This window comes from Colossoma macropomum, unplaced genomic scaffold (assembly GCF_904425465.1).
Source record: "Colossoma macropomum unplaced genomic scaffold, Colossoma_macropomum, whole genome shotgun sequence".
Classification (NCBI taxonomy): Eukaryota; Metazoa; Chordata; class Actinopteri; order Characiformes; family Serrasalmidae; genus Colossoma; species Colossoma macropomum.
The window spans coordinates 1939600-1964446 of NW_023494804.1; the positions used below are offsets into that span (position 1 = coordinate 1939600).

Consider the following 24847-nt stretch of genomic DNA (forward strand, 5'->3'; position numbering starts at 1 on the left):
AATCACCAGGTCTCAGGAGGATAAATAACCATATACAACACATTCTCCATTAATCTGAACAACCACTTCACCATGCAAAGAATCATTTAAGCATACAAATGGTCCCCACATAGAACTCAAGGTTCTAAATAGAACCACTGCCTTAGTTAAAGAACCCTTGAAGAGCCATCTTTTATAAGAGGGAGTCCTACAGTCTCGAAAAAAACATGCGTGTATGAAATAACTGGTAAAAAATATGATGTTAATGGAACCTACAAAGATGGTTCTTTGAGGGTTCATCTTCTTTGAAGAACCATTTCACCTTGCAAAGAACCATTCAAGCATGCAAAGGGTTTATATAGAACTCATAGTTCTAAACAGAACCATTCTCTTTACTAAAGAACCCTCTTGTTTAAGTGTGATGTCTGACGGTCTCTAAAAACATGATGTTAAATGAATATACCAGGTTCTATACAGAACCATTGTCTTTACTTAAGAACCCTTGAAGAGCCATCTTTTTAAGAGTACAGTCCTGTACATGGTTCTTCAAGGGTTCTTTAGTAAAGACAATGGTTCTGTATAGAACCTGGTATATTCAAACGTCAAAATATTTTGAAAATGGTTCTACACAGCATCAAAATGGTTCCTCTATTGTTAGGATGTCGAACTTGTAACAACAGCAGAACCCTTTTTGGTGCTGTATAGAACCACTGTCTGACATTTTCATATACCTGGATCTATATGGAACACATTCTTTATCAATCTGAAGAACCATTTCACCTGGCTAAGAACCTTTCAAGCATGCAAAGAGTTTTATATAGAACTCATAGTTCTAAACAGAACCTTTCTCATTACTAAAGAACCCTTAAAGAACCATCTTGATTAAGAGTGGTGTCCCACCATCTCAAAAAAACACACGCATGTATGAAATAACTGGTGAAAAATGTGATGTTAATGGAACAATCTTAAAAAAGATGGTTCTTTGAGGGTTCTTTAGTATAGACAATGGTTCTATACAGAATCAGGTATATGAAAATGTCAAAATATTCAGAAAATGGTTCTATAAAGCACCAAAGGGCTCTTACAGTTACGATGTCAAGATTGTAACAATAGCAGAACCCTTGCTATATAGAACCATTTTCAAAAAAGTTCTATAAAGAACCATATAAAACACATTCTTCATCAATCTGAAGAACACTTTCACAATGCGAAGAACTCTTTAATCATGCAAAGGGTTCTTTGAGTGTTCATGGTTCTATATAAAACCATTTTCTTTCCTAAAGAACCCTTGAAGAACCATTTTTATGTGTGTAGCTAAAAAATATGACTCTTCAATGGTTCTTTAGTAAAGAGAATAGTTCTATTTCAAATAGAACCATTTCATGCTTAAATGGTTCTTTGCATGGTGGATTGATGGAGAATGTGTTGTGTATGGTTCTATATATATATAACCTTTCTGAAAATGGTTCTGTACAGCACCAAAAAGGGTTCTTTTATTGCTACGATGTCAAGCTATTAACAATAGCAGAACCCTTTTTGGTGCTATATAAAAAAGAACCATATACAACACATTCTTCATCAATCTGAAGAACCATTTCACCATGCAAAGAGCCATTCAAGCATGCGAAAGGTTCTATATAGCACTCATTGTCCTAAATAGAACCACTGTCATTACTAAAGAACCACCTTTTTTGAAGAGGCATCTTTTTCAAGAGTCCCACAGTCTCTAAAAAGGTGCATGTATGAAATAACTGCTGAATAATGTTATATTATGTTATATAATATGTTATATTATATAATATGTAAAATGAATTAGTTGAAATGGAGAACGCTTTCAGGAACCACCTGCTTCTGGAACGAGAACCGCAGCTCCAGGCTGCCATTCCTCACTCTCACAACTGCACCACTTTCATAGTAGTTGCTGAATATTTCATAATAGCTGCTGAATAATATGCTTTAAGATTAATAACTGAATAATAAGGCTGGCATTAGACGTAGCACATGGTCTTAATTAATGTCCAGGCCTATTTCACGCTTTTCCTGCTCTGACCACGATGTTTGGTGAGTTTCATGATCTAATTTTAGAAACTGGAGTGACGTTTTTATAAAATGCACCCTCAGATCTCGCGCAGAAATCAGTTTATCGCGATATGACGCTTTACAACCGAGACTAACGGCTTTTTTTCTTCTTCCACCGGTATTGCGGCAAACCGCGTCGGGATTGGCTTGGAGTGCCGCCTCCTGCGCTGTGATTGGCTGAAAATCTCGCCTCTTAGTTTTCCATTGGCTAGTATTTATATTCCACAGGCAAGCCCCGCCTTTCTGCGTTAAAATAAAAAATTTTCACCTCCTTAATTTTTATTCGCTCGTATATAAACATATATTTGACATTTCTATGCATTCCACACACATAATTTCGTTCTTATGCGCATATATTTACATGTAGATCTATAAATAGAACTATGATGTTCGAACTAGTGGCCAATCACGGCGCGGGAGGGGCGTGGCTTGACGGAAAACGGGCGGGAAGAGAAAAAACCGCATATCCCCCGAGCGCGTCTTCACAGACGGCAATGGCGAAGGAAAACGAAAGGTAACCGCCAATATGCATGAAAAATAAAAGGAATAAAGATCATCTCTAGCCTTTATTCATCACCCTGACCGACAGACATCATCCACACTGCACGACTCTGACCGCAACCATGTCCTCCCAGTGAATGAATGAATGAATAAGTGAATGGAGGGAGGTGATGAGGAAGACCACCGACCTTCATCAAAACGGTGACGCAAAAGATGGGGATTTACCCCCAGGGGCACCTGAGAAAGGGCACGAGGGCGAATGCAAGTGCAGCACTTGACATAAGCCTACGCTGTGCATGCTATAAGACAGCGATAAGTTAGTGATTATAGCCCCCAGCTGTGTCCATCGCATGCACGAGGGCTCAAAGGCATCGTTTGTAAGAGTGAATGCACTTTCAGCATGTTTTTCCATCCACATCGGTGCGGAAAGACGAAGCTGGATTTGTTGGAATTATCCGTTCCACCTTAATTGGCGGAGCATGCACAAAGTGTAGGGGCATCGTTTATACGAGTGAGTGCACATTTAGCATGTTTTTCATCCACCTCGGTGCGAAAAGACGAGGCTGGAGTTGGCTGCTTGTTCGAATTCTCCGTTCCACCTTAAATGGCGCAGCAGTTGCATTCTGGCGCCAGGCGCCAGAATGCAACTGCTGCGCCATTTAAGGTGGAACGGAGAATTCGAACAAGCAGCCAAAAGTGAGTGCACAGGATTTTTGCAGATTATTATTGAGGAGCCAGAATGTGCCTCCTACACCACTTAAGGTGGAACGGAGACTTCAAACAAGCAGACAAAGTGAGTGCACAGGATTTTGAAGATTATTATTATTATTATTGATCTGTTTTTATTGCCTGAGGGTCACATACCGGTACTGGTGTTAAGCTGTTTGAATGGGTGTCATCTCTCTCTACTCTCCTAGGAACAAATGCATTTTGGAGAGGTGGGTTTTAGCCTAAATGCCACCTCCTGTGTTCACCCATAATGCCTTGTACTGTATTGATGAATGCATTGGCCAGATGGCTGCTTTGGCCTGAATGTCACCTACCTAGTTCACTTCTGCTGGAGGAGAGAGTGAAAACACACTGCTGTACTACTGCTGTACCTGAATGTCACTTATAATGCGCTGTATAATTGCATTAATTAAATTAATTAGACTATTTCACCCCCACCCCCCCAAAAAAAGCTGATCGTTACTCAACTATTTGCAGAGGTGCTGCAGGCACAGGTCCAGGGTCTCTCCCTCCACTTCATCCTCCGCCACAGAGTCCGATAAGGGCCGGGTGGGAAGAGGGCCGTCCTCGGGCAGCGGAGGCCTCATCTCCCGCAAGAAAAGCTCCAGGAAACGCCGGTAGGTTTTCTCCTCGCTGCCGCACGCGGCCATCGCTTCTCATTCCCGGAGAGAGAGAAGGAGAGAGAGAGGAAAAAGAGAAAGAAAGAAAGAGAGAGCGAGAGAGAGGCAGAGAGAGAGGAAGAGAGAGAGAGAGCCGGGGGATGAAGAGTCTCTGCTACTTTTGAGTCATGAGCAGGAGCGCGCGCGGCACTCTCGCTCTTTCGCTCTCACTCACACACACACTCACACACACGCGCGCACTCACACACTCACCAGGTGGCGCGCACGGAGACTCGCGTAATGGGCTGCGGTGACGTCAGAGCGGAGGGAGAGGGCAAGGGATGGGGGGGGGGGTGAAAATATAGATAAACCCCGCCCACCGGACCATGCCTCCGCCAATCAGGCGAGAGCGCGTGCACGCGTGCAAGAATGTATTTTTAAAACCCCGGGGAGCGCCTCTGTGTGTGTGTGTGTGTGTGTGTGTGTGTGTGAGAAGGTGGGGTTGTACTGAAGCGGCACTTTAATGCGTGACGTCACGCGGTGCATCAAATCTATTTATCTAAATATATAAATGCGGTTCGGTGTGTTTATTACACTGTATTATAGACCAATGTATGTTTATTACAGCTTATGTAGATTATTTGTAAATATATGTTAAACATGTACACAACACCGCTGTTTTTGGTGCTTCAAAGTGATATTTTCACATTACATCATCCATAATGAGAGCTCGTTACATCAGCAGCCCTGATCAGTTCCTGTACATTTAGTGTAAATCAGGACAATCGGTTGCGCTCATAGTGGCCCAGCTTAACATGGAGCTAATCGTCACCTCAAACCGTTTACCTGAGTCCGCTTACCTGGACAGGTTAAGCCTGGATACACTTACTGGCCACTTTATTAGAAACACTGACCTCGTGCTTTCACTCACCCAGCGCTTTATTAGAAACACCCAACTTGTGCTTCCACTCACTGGCCACTTTATTAGAAACACCTACCTTGTGCTTTCACTAACTGGCCACTTTATTAGAAACACACTCAGCTTGTGCTTACACTCACTGGCCACTTTATTAGAAACACTCACCTTGTGCTTACACTCACTGGCCACTTTATTAGAAACACTCACCTTGTGCTTCTACTCACTGGCCACTTTATTAGAAACACCACCTCGTGCTTTAACTCATTGGCCACTTCATTAGAAACACCTTACTTGTGCTTTTACTGGCCACTTTATTAGGAACACCTACCTTGTGCTTCCAATAACTGGCCACTTTATTAGAAACATCTATCTTGTGCTTTCACTGGCCACTTTATTAGAAATACTGAGCTTGTGCTTCTACTCACTGGCCACTTTATTAGAAACATCTATCTTGTGCTTTCACTGGCCACTTTATTAGAAATACTGAGCTTGTGCTTCTACTCACTGGTCACTTTATTAGAAACACATACCTTGTGCTTTCACTCACTGGCCACTTTATTAGAAACACTCACCTTGTGCTTCCAATAACTGGCCACTTTATTAGAAACACCCTCCTTGTGCTTTCACTGGCCACTTTATTAGAAACACCACCTCGTGCTTTCACTCACTGCCCAATTTATTAGAAACACCCACCCTGTGCTTTTACTCACTGGCCACTTTATTAGAAACACTGACCTTCTGCTTCTACTGGCCACTTTATTAGAAACACGTCAGTTGTATGTTGAGAGTGGTCCATTACACAGAAATATCCAGACTCTGAGGTCAGAAACCAACCACAGATGAAAGGCTAGAAGATGACAGCATCAAAAGATGCTAAGGCAGGGGTTTCTAATAAAGTGGCCAGTGAGTGGAAGCAAAGTGTTTCTAATAAAGTGGCCAGTGAGTGGAAGCAAGGTGTTTCTAATAAAGTGGCCAGTGAGTGGACATCTCATCCTGCTAACATTTCATACAAAATGGACCCACATGAAAGTCAGAAGCAGTTTCCAACAACTACAGAAATCTGTCGGCTAATTGGCTGTGACAGAGCAATAGTGGGAGTCGTGTGGAGCGTTTAATGAACATTACCGGCGAACGGCTCTCACTCCAAACTCTAAAAGCGGCCCGTGTGGTTCGGTGATTATTGCTGGAAAAGCTCCACAAGTGAAGCTCTATAGCTGAGTGAGTGTGAGTGTATATAGGACATCAGAGCTCTGGCTAAAAATAACTGTTGCAGATTTCGGCCTTGCTGGGAATTAACTGTTCTGCTGCTGTTCTATTGAGTGTTTTTGCGTTAAACAGAGGTTGCCAGATAATCAGCTCAGTTATTAACCCCATTAGAATTTACTCCCACTCTGCTAAAAGGGCTAAAAATAATGATTAATTGCATTATAGGCAGATTAAGAGCTGCGTATGGTCATCCTGACCACATGGAAACACAAACTGGGCAGTCAATAGACACACTGATCAGCTCAGAATGAATCTTTTCAGTTTACCCAGGGTTTGTCCAACTTCTCTCACACTGATCACAATTAAATTGATCTATCGAGGCTCCGCCCACTAATGAGGTCTTTCGTAGCTACTGTTGCTGTTGTTTTACAGAATGCTGGAAAAAAATCACATTAAACACAACGAGAAACTGTTCAACAGATTCAGTTTATATCACAATACCTACATTATTGTGATATAAACTGAGTCTGTTCTACAGTTTCTCATTAGGCTGAATGAATAACTGACTCTAAATGTAGGTATTGTGATATAAACTGAGTCTGTTCTACAGTTTCTCATTAGGCTGAATGAATAACTGACTCTAAATGTAGGTATTGTGATATAAACTGAGTCTGTTCTACAGTTTCTCATTAGGTTGAATGAATAACTGACTCTAAATGTAGGTATTGTGATATAAACTGAGTCTGTTCTACAGTTTCTCATTAGGCTGAATGAATAACTGACTCTAAATGTAGGTATTGTGATATAAACTGAGTCTGTTCTACAGTTTCTCATTAGGCCGAATGATATTTTTACCAGCGTTCTGTAAAACGTGTCCAACATAGCAACAGTAGTCACGAAAGAACACACTGGTGGGCGGAGCCTGGACTGAGCAATTAGAAAGTAAAAGTGTACAGTGAGTTTCTGTTTTGTTTGCAGGTTTGGTTTGTCTTATTGTCCTTCCAGCGATGTCCACCGAAGTCCATGTGTAGGTCAATACAGCAGCCTAGAAGAATCCACGTATGAATAAGTAAAGTACTGCATAAATAAGGTAATATATTAAAATGAAGAATGCACTGCCCGCTTCTCTGGTCAGAGATATTGAGTGAATTTCTTGCCAGCCCTTTACGCTCCTCCGGCCAAGGATATATTAGATAAAGTGCTCATATTTTACCCACATGCCCTGCGTGCTGATACACTGCTGGCTTTCCAGGGTATAATTCAATTAAAGAGATACATCAACCGCACTTTCACAGACGCGTACACATATACGGTAACAGCACTGCGCAGAATCAGAGACCCTTTCATTTATTTAAGTACAAGTTATTCATTTTGGAGGAGATATTTCTGAGATTAGATTTAAAATAATCTGCTTGAAGTTTAGAGTTCCAAAACTGATTAGAAGCTCCAGAGAAAATGGGGCTCCTAACAACCACCTCAAAGACCTGGTCGACCCCAAAACTGCCCCCATCAGATAAACAGCACTTAAAGCTTTCATCTCTGAGAGAGAGGAGAAAATCAAGCTGATCAGATCTGAAAACATCCACAGGTGTTTCTGTCCATCCTTCCACTGTGAGAAGACGACTCAGCGCTGTGGGTCTGAAAGGATGTGTAGCTGTCAAGAAGAACCTCACTGAGAAAAGGAGACGGACACATCAAACAAAGCTGAACGATGGACTGACCACCCCAGAGTCCAGACCTCAACACCACTGAATGTGTTTGATTACTTCAGAAAATCATCAACCAGCTTCTAAGACTGAACTTTGGAGGTGAGTCTGCAGAGAAACTGAAAGTGAGTCTCCTGAGAAGAATGGAAGCTGTAATGAGGGTGAAGAGCGGACACACTAAACACTGACACATCTTGTTGTCGAGGCTTCTGGGTAATTTTATGGCAAGTATATGTTTTCGGCTTGTCTAAAAAAACGAATAAGTTGTACTTAAATTTCCAGAGAACACAAACTATTAAAAATGATTGTATGATACTAAACATGAACGTTATATAACGCATCTAGCAAACCTTGAATGAAAAATATGATACAAATATGCTAAAACACGACTAATCGGCCCTATCTGAGAGCTGTGTGGGCGTGGCTAATGAGCTACTTGATTGACAGCTCTCTGTCCAACACTCCTAGCCAGCTCCGCCCCTCATACAGAACCGAAATCATGATCTAGCTTTTATGTGATGCTAACTGGATGAAAAGGTCACGGACGGACAGACGTGCAGACAGACGGACAAATCAACATGTTTATAAAGGAATGGACGAGTGAACGAGCGACAGGCAGCCACAGGTGGGCTAGCTTGCTGAACTTCTCTGACTCTGAAACTGCTCTGTGTGGGCGGAGCCAGAGATGCAACCTTGTGATTAGGACCCAGTTCACATCAAGAGGAGAAAAATATGGTGAAATATATCGGTCATTTATTGGTCAGTGGAACATTATAAAAAGGGTTTAATTAGTACATGTTTACTGTCTACCTGCAAGACCAATACTAACCGCATTAGAAAGAAAACAGGTTTAGGTTCTCTGGGTTTTTAGGCTGTTCTGACTGGAAATCAAATAAACGAAGGGCTCTGATTTCAGCGCAGTGCTGTATTTTCATCACATTTTCACCAGTCAGGCATAACATTCTGACCACCTCCTTGTTTCTACGCTCATTGTCCATTTTATCAGCTCCACTTACTATATAGGTGCACTTTGTAGTTCTACAGTTACAGACTGTAGTCCATCTGTTTCTCTGATACTTTGTTAGCCCCCTTTTACCCTGTTCTTCAGTGGTCAGGACCCCCATGGACCCTCACAGAGCAGGTGACTCTCACTCCAGCAGCACTGCTGTGTCTGATCCACTCAGACCAGCGCAACACACACACACCACCACCACGTCAGTGTTACTGCAGCGCTGAGAATGATCCACCACCCAAATAGTACCTGCTCTGTGAGGGTCCATGGGGGTCCTGACCACTGAAGAACAGGGTAAAAGAGGGGCTAACAAAGTATCAGAGAAACAGATGGACTACAGTCTGTAACTGTAGAACTACAAAGTGCACCTATATAGTAAGTGGAGCTGATAAAATGGACAATGAGCATAGAAACAAGGAGGTGGTCATAATGTTAGGCCTGATCGGTGTATCTTGAGTAATAAAGAGCAGTTACTGCTTTAATATCAGAAATAAATAATCTGATACAAAGTTTCAGTGAAAAAGGTGTATTAATAAAAACAGTTATCTGCAGAACAATGTAAATTACACACTTCATTAATAACTCGTCATTATCAGAAGAAAGACTTACTGAACTTACACTTAAAATAAAACCTATTACACCAACACAGTTTCTGTCAGTTTACTGACTGTTGATAATAACTGTGTTAATAAGATGATTTATTAATGTTGAAATGATGCACATATTCCAGTCAGGTTAATTCAATACCTTTTTAGACTGGATACACTCTTCACATTCTTCAGTTCTTTATATAGAACCTTTCTGAAAATGGTTCTATGGTACGGAGCCCTGCTGGTGACATCCTGTATAAACACAAATAATACGTGGCCACGACTTAGTAAAGCGTGGGAATAAGATAATTAAGTCGTGGCCACAGCTTAGTAAGGCATGGTAACGTGATCCTAATGCGTGGCCACGACTTAGTAAGGCATGGGGATGAGGTAATTAAGTTGTGGCCATGACTTAATAAGACATGGGAACGAGATTTTGCCTTACTAAGCCATGACCTCACATTAGGATCTTGTTCCCACACCTTAGTAAGTCATGGCCACGACTTAATTATCTCATTCCCACACCTTACTAAGTCGTGGCCATGCATTAGGATCTCATTCCACGCACTATTTTTATTTATGAGATGTCACCAGCAGGGCTCCATAATATACAGCACCAGTAAGTGTTCTGCTATCGTTACGATGTCAAGCTTATAACAATAACAGAACCGTTTTTGATGCTACAACACATTCTCCTTCAATCTGAAGAACCATTTCACCATGCAATGAACCATTTAAGCATGTAATGGTTCTACAGAGAACCTATGTTTCTAACCCTTCACTAAAGAACCACCTTTGAGTGTAGCGATCTCTGATTTATTGTATATTTTTGTGAAAGTGCAATAAGAAGGTTCTTCAAGGTTTCTTTAGTTAAGGCAATGTTTCTATACAGAACCATGAACACTTAAAGAACCATTTATATGCTTAACTGTTTTTTTTGCATGTTGAAGAGGTTCTTTAGATTGATGGAGAATGTGTTGTATATGGTTCTACTTAGTACCAAAAAGGATTCTTCTATTGTAACAAACTTGACAGTGTAACAACAGCAGAACCCTTTTTGGTGCTATATAGAAACCTTTTCAAAAAGGTTCTATATAAGAACCATACACAACACGTTGTCCATCAATCTGAAGAACGATTTCACCATGCAAAGAACCATTTAATCATGCAGATGGTTCTTTGAGTGTTCGCGGCTCTATATAGAACCATTCACTTTATTAAAGAACCCTTGAAGGACCATCTTTTTAAGGGTGTAGAACCTTTTCGACAATTATTCCATATAGCAACAAAAAGGTTCTTTGATTGTTACGACGTCAAGCTTGTCACAACAGCAGAACCCCTTTTTGAAAAGGTTCTATCCACAACACATTCTCCATCAGTCTGAAGAACCATTTCACTATACAGCATGCAAATGCTTCTTTCAGTGTTCATGGCTCTATATAGAACCATTCCCTTTACTAAAGAACCCTTGAAGAACCATCTTTTTAATAAAAGTACTGTTCTGAAAGGGTTCCTTAACGGCGCTGCTCTGCCGTGCGCGGTCGCTTGCTGTGGTTTGCTGCCGCGGGGCTGCAGGGCTGAGCTTCAGCTGGAACGCTGGAATCTCTGAAACCTTGACCCTGAAAAAGGGACAGAAATTAGGCCAAACATGACGACCTAAATCAGATCCACAGGTACGGCGGCCGACAGTCGCGCTCACTTCACAGCTTCTACATCTTTAAATCAGGAACCGCTGCAGCGCTGAACACAACAATACCAGCAGTATTTCATACATTTGATTTATTCACAGCTGATGTTACTGAAATTATTCCCTTTATTAATATACTTACCGTGATCTGATACTCCACAGTGGCCTCCTTTTGGCTCGGGGACTTGAAGAGAGACGCCAACCTACAGAAACAGCGAACAGGTGAATTTAAAGGGATCGTTTATTAAAACGAATCTATTTTTCCCGTGTTCCACTCGTCTCAGAGCGCGTGCAGCTCTTCTTTAACCTCTCATAGACCTGATCATGTGGTTTCTGTGTGAATTCTGATTGTTGGCTGGACTGTCCCTTTAACTCTGCAGCTTTATGCTCTCTGTAGCGCTACAGCAGCGCAGCAGAGCCCACCGTGAGCCCACCCTGAGCCCACCGTGAGGCCTCCAGATGCAGTTCATCTCCATAAGTGGACGATCGCACCGAGTTCCTTTGCGGTGACCTTGTGTGTTTATTGCTCGAGCAGCGTTCCAGATTCGGAGAAAATGATGTGAGGAGACCTTGAGCTTTATCACTCGGGGAGGGAGAGAGAGAGATTTATGGAGTAAAGAGAGAAAGATATAAAGAAAGGATAAAGAGAGAGAAGAAAGTGAGAGAAAAAGAAGGCGGGAGAGAGGAGGGGGATGGAAAGAACTGAGAGGAAGAAAGTGAAGTGAGAGACAGAGATGGAGGGAGAGAGAGAGAGAGAGAGAGAGAGAGAAGGAGAGATAGAGAGAGCTAAATAAAAAAGAAAGATGGAGTGAGAGAAGGGAGAGAGCAACAGAGGTAGAGAAAGTTAGAGTAAGAGCTAGAAAGAGAAAGGGAGGGAGAGAGAGAGAGAGATAGAGTGAGAACTAGAGAGAAAGTGTGTGTGACAGAGAGAGAGAGGAAGAGGGAGAAAGGAGCGATAAAGACATAAATATGAGAAAGAGTGAGAGGAGATGGGAGAGACAGAGATATAGAAACAGAGTGAGAGCTAGAGAGAAAGACAGAGAGAGAAAGAGCAACAGAGAGTGTGAGAACTAGAGACAGAGTGAGAAAGACAGAGAAAGGAGAGATAAAGACAGATAAATGAGAGAAAGAAAGAGATGGGGTGAGAAGAGAGAGAGTGAGATAGAGAGAAAAAGGGAGAAAGGAGAGAGGGAGGGGGAGAGAGAGTGACAGAATTTGAGAGCTAAAGAGAGAGAGCTAGAGTGAGAACTAGAGAGAGAGAGTGTTAGAATGAGAACTAGAGAGAAAGTGTGAGAGAGAGAGGAAGAGGGAGAAAGGAGAGATAAAGAAAGATAAATAAGAGAAAGAAAGATAGAGTGAGAGGAGATGGGAGAGAGAGACAGAGAGTGTTAGAGTGAGAACTAGAGAGAAAGTGAGAGAGAGAGAGATAAATGAGAGAATGAAAGAGATGGAGTGAGAGACGTGAGAGAGAGAGAGAGCTAGAGAGAACTGGAGATAGAGAGAGAGAGAGAGAGAGAGAGAGAGAGAGAGAGAGAGAGCTAGAGTGAGAACTAGAGATAGTGAGAGAGAGAGAGATATAGTGAGAGAGAGAGGTATATTCAGTGCCGCTGTTGCTGGGTGATGAGCGCAGTGACGGTGTGAGGGCGATGAAGATGGTGTGCAGAAGTTAAAGCAGTTTTTGGAGTAAAGTGATTCACTCTCTCTCCCACAGAGGTGAAGGGTAGAGAGTTTTTACGTAATGCTCTCTCGCTTCCTCTGCCAACAGCGCTCACTACTCGAGAGCGGAGCCAGCGCTGGAGCAGAGCGCCGAACCCAACTCCACCCGCTCCGTTCTGCTGCGTCAGGCTGCACATTCAGAACCAGCAGACAAGCTAAGAGTGCTGCATGTCTCTGTGTGTGTATTACACACTGTGCTTACCTTTTACACACCTGAGAACAAGGCGTGAAATACAGGGGGTGCTGGGAGTCTAAAATAACCTCTTAGACCCCCCGGACCCTGAAAACAATTATCCAATTAGTTATCATCAATACCTGCTTTATCTAATCAATACTTTACTCAACCTCACAAAAGAAGACAGTCTCTAAAATATGAGTAAAAGATAACTGCCTTTTAGCTCCGTCCCAGCGCAGGATCAGCCTCTGTGTAGCTGCATGACCCCAACTTTCACCTGAAAAACAAAAAAACAAAACAAAAACAAGACAAAACATCAAATTTCACCCAGATTTGATTTCATTGTTATGGTACAATTCAGACTTACTTTTTAAAAAATATGTCAAAACCTGACTAAATGTAATTATTTACACAGAAAATATAAACAATACACCACAACATCTTTATGTTTTCAAATAGGCTGGAAATTTTATTGTGGCCAAAACATGAGCACACGCACTGGAGCTCTGCTGAGCACAGCTGCTGAATATTAGCTGTTAAATCTATTATTTATTATATATTATTAAGCAGCTACAGAATATGTTAATTGAACATAATGTAGCTATTGAATATGTTAACTAAACCTTAAGTAGCTACTGCATATTGCTGTTATCGGAACAAAACTTTGTATCTCCAAAGTAGTAACTTTACAGGAGAAGGAAAAAACCTACTTTACCTTTAATGTAAGTCAATGGAACCAGACTTTTTTAAAAGTCATTTTGGGTCGTTTCTTTTGGTCCATTCATCATGAAATTCACACACAATGTAAAGAGTAACAGTCATTTTAAAACTATGCCAAAAACAGAAAAATGACGAAAATGGAGATACAAGGTTTTGTTCCAACAGCAGCGATATGTTAAATGAACATTATGTAGCTACTGTGTACACACATATACACACACACACACACAGTTTAAGACAGTAAAGATTACCTAAAGCAGGAACCAGCTTGGATTGGCCATTTAAGACTTTGGTTGTAATCTGATTGGTCAGCACCACCTAACAACAAACAAACACAACAATCTGAAAGCGAGCGAGCGAGCGAGCGAGAGAGAGAGAGAGAGAGAGAGAGAGAGAGAAATGGCTAGAAATACAGATAGATAGATACAACAAGAGAAAGATGAAAAGAGAGAGACAGAAATAAAGAGAGAAATAAAGACAGCGAGAGAGAAAGATAATGAGAGAGAAGGATAGATAGATACATACATAGATAGAGAGGGAGAGAGAGAACAAGAGAGGGATAGCGAATGAGAGAGATAGAGAGAAATAGAGACAGTGACAGATCGAGAGAGAGACAGAGACAGAGAAATAGAGGTAGAGAGACATAGAGAGAGAGAAAAAGAGAGAGACATGTATTGTACAGTATGAGTGTGCTATAGAAGCTCATACGGCGGCGCTGTGCTCGGTGGCTAACTGGATTAGCTGCTGGCCGAGCCCGCTTAGGAGGCGGGTCCTCTGAGAGAGGTCGTCAAAGTCGTGCCTGAAAGGAAAGGCGATGCTGTCAATCACCACCAGCTTCACCTGTGATTGGAGAAGGAAGGAATGTGGGTTTAACCATTTTGACATTTTTTGGACATCAAAACAGTAAAAAGTCAGAACTGCATACTTGAAGCTATTGATACAGAATGTAAACCCAATGAAAGCATAACTTGTTAATTAAGTATGTCGTTAACAGGACTGTCAAATGATGAAAGCAGTCAATCACAATCAACTGCATCGTTTGATAATCAGTGGTTTTCAGCCTGTGGGCCGCAGTGGTTCTGCTAGGGGGCTGATTTTTTAACTGCAATTTTTTACCACATGTAGACGTTTAACCAAATGCTATTTTAAATATGATTATTTTCAAAAATAGAACATCATACTTAGGTTGACTTCATGTATTAGTCTGGCCAAATGCCAGCTTTGTTTATTGATCTGTGAACAGAAACATGAACCTGAGAGCGCTTCAGTCAGATCTCATTTATAGCTAAACTGATTATTCACACTAATAAAGTCACTTAGTTTAATCTGTTTAATTGTGTTTACACTGAGAATCAGATACAGGCAGAGAGCCATGAAGTATCCCCTTTCTGTCTGATGTAGAAATCTGTTTTTGAACCAGCGCTTCAGTAATGCTCCTTGTATTTTTACCATGGCAGTTAAGCTAGCTTTGTTAGCATCAAGCTAGCGGGGTTAGTTCGGCGCTATTTGGGATTTTTATGTTTAAATACAGACGTTTTAGGCTCATAACAGGAATACAGGTCACAGTTTTTAATTTTTCTATGTCTCTGTTTTTAAGTAAAGCTTTATTAAAAAGGGTAAATGTAAAGTATCTCTTTTGTTATTGTAGCGTTAGCCTGTTAGCCAGCTAGTTTCTGCTACCTGCGGCCTGCTAGTGAGGGCAGAATCCAGTTATATAGAGAATATACATGTAAACCAGTTAAAGTGAGTCTGTTAGGAGCGAACAGTGATGTTTAACTGTCAGTTCGTCATCTGGTTGTGTTTTTTGAGCAGCTTTCAGTGCTAACACTGAGTCATTATGGAGCTACAGTCTCATGTCCGCTGAAGCTCTGTGCTGTTCATGTGTGTAGCATTGCTGTTCTTGCCATAATTTCATCTTCACTCAGCTGCATAGACCACTGTAGTCGTGTCGTCATCTTGTAGTCAGCGCTCTTATGCCCATATTAGGAACTCCGGGTCTGAGCTCCATTTCTCTATGGCCAGAATGAATAGGGTTTTCAAAAAATCACCTCTAGCGCCCCCTGTGTTCAATAAAAATGTTCAGAACCCGATACGTTCTGTCCTGTGTACATTTTTCTCCCAAATACCACTGGATCGTTAAAGAGTTGAAATATGAAATTTTCTACATGTGAGCTAAAGCTACTGCACACTGAATTCCCGTCATTAGACTGGCAGCCTCCTTAATCCGGCTTTGTCAGTGTACATGTCCCTGTTCAGACTGAGGGGAGATGAAAAAAAGTCAGAACAAAATCAGCAGGTTTCCCTGTAGTTCTCTGTTCTTCATCTGATGCTCACTGAAACATGATAGATCTTTCCTTTTAGCTTGATTTGAAAAGCTCTACAAACGAACCTGAACTCGGGCTGATCCGGTACAGACTCAGCTTAATGATCACTGCTCACCCTGATAAACTGATTTAGGCTCTCAGAACATCCTCATTATTATTTTAATGCTGGTAACATTTTTCTGGGGACATTTTCTCAGGACATTCGCCAGCTTTTTGTTTGACTTTTCCCATTCCACCTTAAATGATGCAGCAGTCACGTTCTGAACTGCCGCGCCATTTAAGGTGGAACGGGAAAAGTCAAACAAAAAGCTGACTTCAGCTTCATGGAGGGTTGAAAGGCCTGATATGAGGAGGTTTCTCTATTTCCACTTAACAGCTGAGTAAATTATTTTTGCTGTTTCACAGAACCGACAGGTCAGTATTTTATCTCGTTTGCTAATGTTTGTGATAGCCAGTCGCAGCAGCTGCACCATTTAAGATGGAACAGGAATATTCAAACAGGAAGCTGTGAAAAAAGAAGCTAAATTCCGCCTCGTAGTTTAACACGGGTAGTATTTTTGATAAGTCTATCAGAATATCCCACCTAGAGTTTTTATTTAGAGGTAAACCTGTAATTATGCACTACTGTAGAACATTTTGATAAGATACCACAGCTGGTCAGAGCACCGCCACAGTCCACCTTAGTTTCGTGTAGTTTAGTGATGTCAAATTGATGCGCAGTAGCTGTAGCTCACATGTAGCAATATTAGTATTATAGCTCTTTACGACCTCGTAATTCGGAGGATTCAGTGATATTCGGTAAATGTACACGGGACAAAACGCATCGGGTTCTGAACATTTTTATTGAACACAGGGCGCTAGAGGCGATTTTTTGAAAACCCTATTCATTCTGGCCATAGAGAAATGGAGCTCAGACCCGGAGCTCCTAATATGGGCATAACGAGGACTACAGAATGACGCACGACTACAGTGGACTATTGACTGCCACAAACTGCACACTGTCCCAGAAACGCCTCGGAGACGTTTAATTAGACAAAACCATAACTTAAAAAGTAAGTACACTTTCTTTGACTTCACTAAAAAAGGTAAAGAACGACACTTCTGCTCCCCAAGCAGATATTTCAGCCATAACCTCGAAATACAGTGGCCACGTGAAAAATAAAGTGACTAGTTTATGTTTACAAACATCACTGTGCTCTGTTTCAGTTTGTTCCCAAACCGCAGAAAAAACGAAATATCGTAACCCGTATCGTGATGTTATATTTTAGCCATATCCCCGACTTAGCTCAACCAGTGAACCCCAGTTCCCTGCCTGCAGTGCAGACAGGTGGCGCCCTTTGTACACCCGCACACCTCAGGGTGCTTCAGCAGGAAGTCCGGCAGGAGGTAGGCCTCGGCCAGCAGGTCTGCGTAACCATGACAACGGACGAGGAAGATGCCGGAGAGAATCTTCTCCGTGGTGAATTCCTCCAGTGCTTTTCGCTGCTCTGAGAATAAACATGAGAAAAAAATTTACATTCCATAATTCACAGTCCGCTCCGCATCGCTCACTGAGATCAGTCTGAGAGCTCACAGACTGTCTGAAAGGCACAGCAGAAGACAAACCATCAGAGCTCTTAGGACGTCTTCTGATATGCTGTCTTTTTTATTCTGTTTTTAGCAATTTATCTTTGGTCAACCTTATATGTTTATTTCTGTAAACCACTGTGTATGAAATATATAAATAAACTCACATTAATGTCATATTTTTTGGAAAGTGCATTTGTTCATGGTAGCATGTGCCTAATTAGTGGAGGCTGTTTTACCTTAATAGTTTATAAGTCTCAATATAGTTTATAATAATTGTGCTTCTATTCCATTAGTTTGCATGTCTTTCTTTATAAAGTTGCACTCAAATCTATGAGATTTATTTATTTATTTATTTCTGAGTTTAACACATTGGACAGCAATAAAACATAAAATATAAAATGTACCATAACTTTTGCTTAGGGCACATTTTATATATATTTCCCCTATATTCTCCTAAATATGTTAAATAAACAGTAATTGTGCATTAAAATGTGCAGAAGTGTGTAGAGGATGGGTTAACTTTAGCTCTCATGTGTCAAACACAAGGCCCGAGGCCCAGATCAGGCCCGTGACACAATCCGTTCCGGCCCGCAAAAAGTGTTTTAATTTTCTATTAATGTTAGCCCGTTTCACAGTGCACTGTACTACAGTCCCCAGCATGCACTGCAATGTAATGTAGTGCAACTATCCTACCCCAACAGCAGTCTCTACATAATCCCACACTAGTCATATCACCTAAACACACCAGATGTATTTCAGCTGCAGTTTAACCAACATAAACACCGAACGTCAGCTCAGCAGCTCAGAAACTGAGCCCAAGTCTTTATAAACATGCAGCAAAGAAAAGATGCCAGGTGTGTAATTCAAGCACCTAGGCAGGTTTAAAAGACTGAGCGCCTGGGGACGTTTACATTTTCAATATTTCAAATATCCATGTAATATTTTAAGGTTTACTACAAGTGCTTATATTTTACTGCTGAAGGTTTTGCGTATTTTGAATAAACAATGGTCAGTTTGGATTACAGCACAACATTAATTAAAAACCAAATAAGAACATTTTTTTCTCTGGCCCACAGATTTGTTAAGATTTTTTAATATGGGCATTTTAGTGGTTGAGTTTGACACACTGCTTTAGCTATTAAAGGGCTCATATCCTGCATTTTCCCCTGAGGTCCACTTACGATGTTTGTGAGGTTTTATATACCCAATTCTTTTTGTTTATACGTTTTCCAAACTCTCCTTTATCCTTTACAATTAAACAGTGTGTTTTGTTACTGCGCCTTTACGCCTGTTATATGTAAATGAGCTCTGTTCTGATTGGCTGTGCCTCATTAAAAAGCAGTCCGGACTGAAACACTTTAAGACTGATATATGTAAATGATCTCTGTTCTGATTCGCTGCCTAGTACTGTGTACCTTATTCATTCTAAGCTGGAACACTCCTTGTAGCTTAAGAGTGAGTGGACGGGGCTAAACTGCTGTAGGCTGAAAAGGCAGGTATATGCAAATGCATTCATTTTAATGACATCACAAAACAATGAATTCAAAGCTGTATATATATAAAAAATTATATATATATATATATATATATTATATATATATATATATATATATATATATATTCAGTTTTCCATGATATGGGCCCTTTAAAAGAGGAAGACTGGGTTAAAGGGCAGAAACAGCTCTGGTTTAAAGGGTTAATGACGTTTACCTTCATCCTCAGCCAGTAAAGTACAGTGCTCTACTGCAGCTTCTGCCATGTCCACCACGCGCTGGACCACAAAACTGCCCTCTGTGTCGATGTACACAGCCTTCCCGCCCAAACCTCCGAAACACACCGGGATCTGCACGTCCACAGCCAGCTGGATGCTGAGGGAGAACAACACGGAGTGTGTGTGATATCACCACTTTAAATCTGGGTTACACAGACGTATTCTAGGACAGCGGCGCTCCGGCCCAGTTCCTGGAACTCCTCTCACTGGTAGCCTTGGGTCAGAAGTTTCAAACTCAACCACTGAAAGGGCCATTAAAAAAATCTTAACAAATCGGTGGGCCAGAGAACACATATGACGGGGGTGCACAGCTCCGGTCCTGAAGGGCTGCTGTCCAGCACAGTTTGGAGGTTTCCCTACTCAAACACACTCACTAAACCTGCCAAATAGCAGACACATGTAATCAGGTGTGTTTAAGCAGGTAAATCACCAAACCGTGCTGGACACCGGCCCACCAGGACTGGAGTTGTGCACCCCTGACATACAATTTTAGTCCATTTGTAATTAACATTTTGCTATGACCTGAACTGCCCATTGGTTATTCAAAATATGGCAAAACTGCAAAAAGCAAAATATAGACACTTGTGGTAGATCTTGAAAAATTACATGAATACCTGAACTATTCCAAACAAATTATACATACATACATACATGTACCACACACACACACACACACATACATTTATATTTATATATATATAAATTAATATATGTATATATATATTGCTGTTGTCGGAACAAAACTTCCTGTCTCCAAAATGGTAACTTTACAGGAGAAAGAAAAAAGCTACTTTACTTTTAATGTAAGTCAATGGTAAGTAAGTCAAGTCTTTTTGGGTCGTTTCTTTTGGTGTGTAAATCCTGAAATTTATACATAGTATAAAGGGCAACAGACACTTTCATACTATGACAAAAACTAAAAAACGACATCATTATATATATATATATATATATATAGGTTGTCCCAAAAAAACTGACATCATTTCGTAGTCTAATAACAGCCAATTCTCCCTCAAATGATCTCAAATTTTAACAAAATGTGTAATTTTTAATGTTTGTTTTTTCAGGTTGAGAACAGCGTTCACTAGAAATGAAAAGGCATGTTGTGTGTTAGAATATGCTCGAACACTGTCAAACGAGTGTGCAGCAGCATTTTCCAGAAAATTCAATAATAATGCACCAACTGGAAAGCAGATTTGGACATGGCACCAAAAATTCAGAGGAAGGCCGTCTGTGCAGGACAAAGGGATCTGGACGGCCACCAGTATCGGAAGATATTACATTTGTGAAGCTGTGAAATCGGTTATTAAATCTACGTCCCTCTGAATTTCTTGTTCGAATTTTGATAAATAAATCTTGTGTTGTTAAACATGAAGCCTGTTTAATTTCGTTTGCACAGGACATGTAGTTACTCAGATACTCACATCTCAAATGATATTTTTTGGGACACCCTGTATATATATGTGTGTGTGTGTGTGTGTGTGTGTGTGTGTGTGTGTGTGTGTGTGTGTGTGTGTGTGTGTAAAAATAGCCTCTACAATAGACCTCTTTAAATGTCCCCAGGAGGTGGGAGGTAGGGGTTTTTGCCTTAATTAGACACCTGGCATCTTTTCTTTTTGTGGTGTAACCGCTGTCCCTTTGAATACTGTGGGGGAGGCGGGGTTGGAGTGCACATTATGTTGCAGTGCATGATGGGGATTGTAATGCAGCGCACTGTGAAACTAATAAGGGCTAATTTTAGTAAAAAGATTATAAGAATTTGTGGCCCAAATAGGATTGTGCCATGAATCTGACGTGGCCAGTAGGCCTTGTGTTTGACACATGTGCCTCGGGTCGATAACTGATATTATCAAATGTGTTGATAGTTTATTAAATGCTGATATGCAAATTACTGGTCTTTCAGTCTCTTTCAGGTGGTACAAGATTTATCTATTGCTTAGCCTGTATTTAATCATTCGTTTGTTCAGTTGTTCTAACCTTAGTTCTGTCTTTAGTTCAAAAATGTATACAGTAGACTTAAAGGGGAATGGCACCAATTTTACAAAATTCCTCCATAGTTCAGTGTGTGAGGTGTAAACAGAGTGACTCAGAGTGGTTTGGTGTAAAATGGTTCAGATGTCTTTACAGTGGTGGTGATAGGAACCAGGGGTCGCCATGACTACAACACAAATATAGACATTTTATTTACTATCCAGAACCACCAGTGAACCTACACGAGTCTTCTGAGTTTATATGGAATGTTGATGATGGAAAATAGTGGAAAATCTGAAATAATAAGTTTTCTTTGGGGACTATTTTGCCTCACAGTGCCCTGCATGTATCCCTCCACCATGAATGGAGTTTAAGTTCTCTAAAACTATCATAAAACAGTGTCTCAGTCATCAGGCAGTGAATTCATAACCATTTCATGTAGGAACTTTCTGTGAGGGAGCTTTTAGAGGTGGACGTCTAGTTCCTATCACCACCACTGTGAACAGTTCTGACTCGGTAAGTTTCTCTAAAACAGAGCGTTTCACACCAAACCGCTCTGAACCGCTCTGCTTACGTCTTCACCACTTATTGAATAAAAGTGGAGTTTCCCTTTAATTATATAATTAATTAACTACACATATGCTAAAATTCACTGGTCAAATCTGACTGACATGTAACATGTAATGGGGGTGCTCAATTATTTGCATATGACTGTACATACTTTGAAGGTCACTTCAGATTATAAAAAGATTATAATGTAGATTTTCAGTTTGGAAAAGAAACTTTGGGAACAAAAACAATAGGAAAACATAAAGTAAACTGGATTAGCTTGTCCAGAAAAAGGGTTCCAGTGTGCCAATTTGGCACTATTTGGGGTATATTTTGGATTTAGAAGCCAGTCAGGTTGGTAATTACATTCACTGAGCACTTTATTTGGAACACTTCCTTATATCTACATCCACTGTCTGTAACTGTAGAACTACAAAGTGCTCCTAACTGAATTTGGCCCACAATGACACTGCTAATTGCAATAATTCTGCAGACGATATCTTCTGTCTAAATCAACATTATCCTGGGGTCAGAAACTGACCCATAATGACTGGGGTAGAGGAGGCTGATAAACTGTGCAGTAAGAGATGGACTACAGTCTGTGAGTGTACACCTACACAGTGGAGCTATGAGGCAGGTGTTTCTAATAAAGTGGCCAGTTAATGGAAACACAAGGTAGGTGTTTCTAATAAAGTGGCCAGTTATTGGAAGCACAAGGTGGGTATTTCTAATAAAGTGGCCAGTTATTGGAAGCACAAGGTGGGTATTTCTAATAAAGTGGCCAGTGAGTGGAAGCACAAGGTGGGTGTTTCTAATAAAGTGGCCAGTGAGTGGAAGCACAAGGTGGGTATTTCTAATAAAGTGGCCAGTTATTGGAAGCACAAGGTGGGTATTTCTAATAAAGTGGCCAGTTATTGGAAACACAGGGTAGGTGTTTCTAATAAATTAGCCAGTTAGTGGACACACGAGGTAAGTGTTTCTAATAAAGTGGCCAGTTAGTTTCTATTTCAGTCTTACCACAGCTGGCTCTTTCCGATGCCTGGAGCACCACATATCTCAGTGGTCTTTCCCACGGGAAGCCCCCCTCCGAGAAGAGCGTCGAGCTCTGAGCAGAACGTCACTATGCTGCCCTGAGTCTGTTCCTGGTGCAGGAGGTCCAGCGCTGTTAGGCTTTCTGTTGCTGCCCTCTGCTGGTCAAGCTGGGCATCATCTCGCAATGTCTGCAAAACCTCAACTGCTTCTTCCTGAGTGATGCCTGTTTCTACAAAAACAACACATTATAGCACTGTTAATAGCACAATAATATGTCAATGACAAACTAAAATTGTTTGTAATTGTCTTATTTTTGACCTACGGTTATTATATTCATAAAGTAAAATGGTCTGATAGATCAGCATAAACCAGCATGCGCTCCACACTGGTCTAAACTGGTTCATGCTGGTCTAGTTCTGCTTTCCAAAACACAACACATGCTGGTTTTACTGGTGACCAGCCATGCTGTTCATCACACTTTAGGAAGATGGCTATTCAAGGTTTCTTTAGCAGAGGCAAAGGTTCTATTTACAATATGAGTTCTATATAGAACCATCTGCATGCCTAAATCATTCTTTGAATGGTGAAATGGTTCTATACAAAACTTATGGTCCTAAATAGAATGATTGCATTTACTAAAGACCTGTGAAGAACCATCTTCTTTAAGTGTGTATGGATATTTTAAGTCTTTAAAAAAGATATAAAGGGATATGTGCAGAATATTTCAAAATAAAAAACAGAAAATGGTGTGAATGTTTCTTTTTTAATAAAACATTGCATGGATGCTATAATAAGTGGTGAATTACTGATTTTATACACATATCTTGTTAGTATTTTATTGTTGTCAATCATATTCTCATTGATTAGTAATTAACAGCCACACATAACTCCCGAACTAATGGTGGTGAACAGGCTACACATTAATAATTTGGAAAAAATGGTTTTAATATATAATAAATAATGACCACTGACAGAATTATTATTAAAAAGAAGTATTTTTTCATTGACATTGGCATTTGCAGCTGTAAAACAGACCAAAAAGTAATGATCAAAGTTCAAAATTTTAGTATACAGACTAATACAGTGGTTTTATCAGATTATTAGATGTATAGTTTGTATAATCTTAATTTTTTTACAGAGTTAAACTTTCATCTCAGAGCTCCCAGCTGTAAAATCTCCTCTGATGCTTGCGTTGTTAGCTTGTCTTGCTGCTGTGCGTCATGGGAATTGTAGTTTTTCGCCACACCCCTCAAATCTAAATACATTCAACGTCTCACTTTTGAAACTACAACTCAAAAGTCCGGTCGAATAAACGAACCTGCACCAAAACAGTACTTGCTATTATTGAACTGAACTCGGTTGTCGTCCTTTTTCACCTCGGCTTAGGACTAATACTAATAAAATGTGTCAGTACTGATACTGTGGTGTAAAATACCTTTGCATAGTTGTATTGGTTGCAGATCGATCAAATCTGCTGCCGTGTGAAAGCCGAAATTGATCAACTTCACCTTCACAGAGGGAGCCAGAGGAGAGCTGGCCACGGTCCTCTGCATTATTTCTCAGCTGCAGTTCACCTCCATCCTATGCACCAAAATTTCACTTTGGTGAAGAATCACAGCATTTCTAGTCAACTATCTGTCTCTCCAGCTGTAATAAAGTCTTTATGCATACCATTAAAAAGATCTGAGCCGGAGTCAACACCACAAACTACAATTATACTAAATTAAATTGCTTTTCTGTTCGAGATTCCCTCTAAAATGCCAGACACTTCGTCATTTCCCACCAGTAGTCACATTTCACCCCTTTGAACAACACGGTCTTATATTATTTTCATAATAAGAGCCCTCACACAAACCCAAAACACCTATCTCCATTTACATACAACCCTCCATAAAAATGAAACGAGGTGTATAGGCTTTTGGGTGTCAGAAACGTGAGTTCTGTTGAGAACTGTCCCCCCCAAAAACAAATAACAAGTCCAAACCGCGCTTCTGTTATTTGAAACGCCTTTTA

At 40.7% G+C, this 24847-nt stretch overlaps 2 protein-coding genes across 2 annotated transcripts in view; both read right to left on the bottom strand.

Moving 5' to 3' along the window:
* Positions 1 to 3938, bottom strand: part of ppm1e (protein phosphatase, Mg2+/Mn2+ dependent, 1E) — a 77947-nt gene extending 74009 nt beyond the window's left edge. Inside the window, exon 1 of the mRNA XM_036595103.1 lies at positions 3757 to 3938. Coding sequence (XP_036450996.1) covers positions 3757 to 3938 — 182 coding nt within the window. The remainder of the gene's footprint in view (positions 1 to 3756) is intronic.
* Positions 3939 to 10684: 6746 nt separating this feature from the next.
* On the bottom strand, positions 10685 to 24816 carry rad51c (RAD51 paralog C). Its single transcript, XM_036594401.1, has 9 exons — positions 24270 to 24816; positions 22820 to 23063; positions 19222 to 19379; positions 17296 to 17429; positions 14327 to 14458; positions 13870 to 13936; positions 13115 to 13175; positions 11150 to 11210; positions 10685 to 10939 (listed from the first exon to the last, which is right to left on the bottom strand). The coding sequence occupies exons 1-9, from the start codon at positions 24385 to 24387 to the stop codon at positions 10835 to 10837; spliced, it is 1080 nt and encodes a 359-aa protein (XP_036450294.1). The 5' UTR covers positions 24388 to 24816; the 3' UTR covers positions 10685 to 10834.
* Between the last annotated feature and the right edge of the window lie 31 nt (positions 24817 to 24847).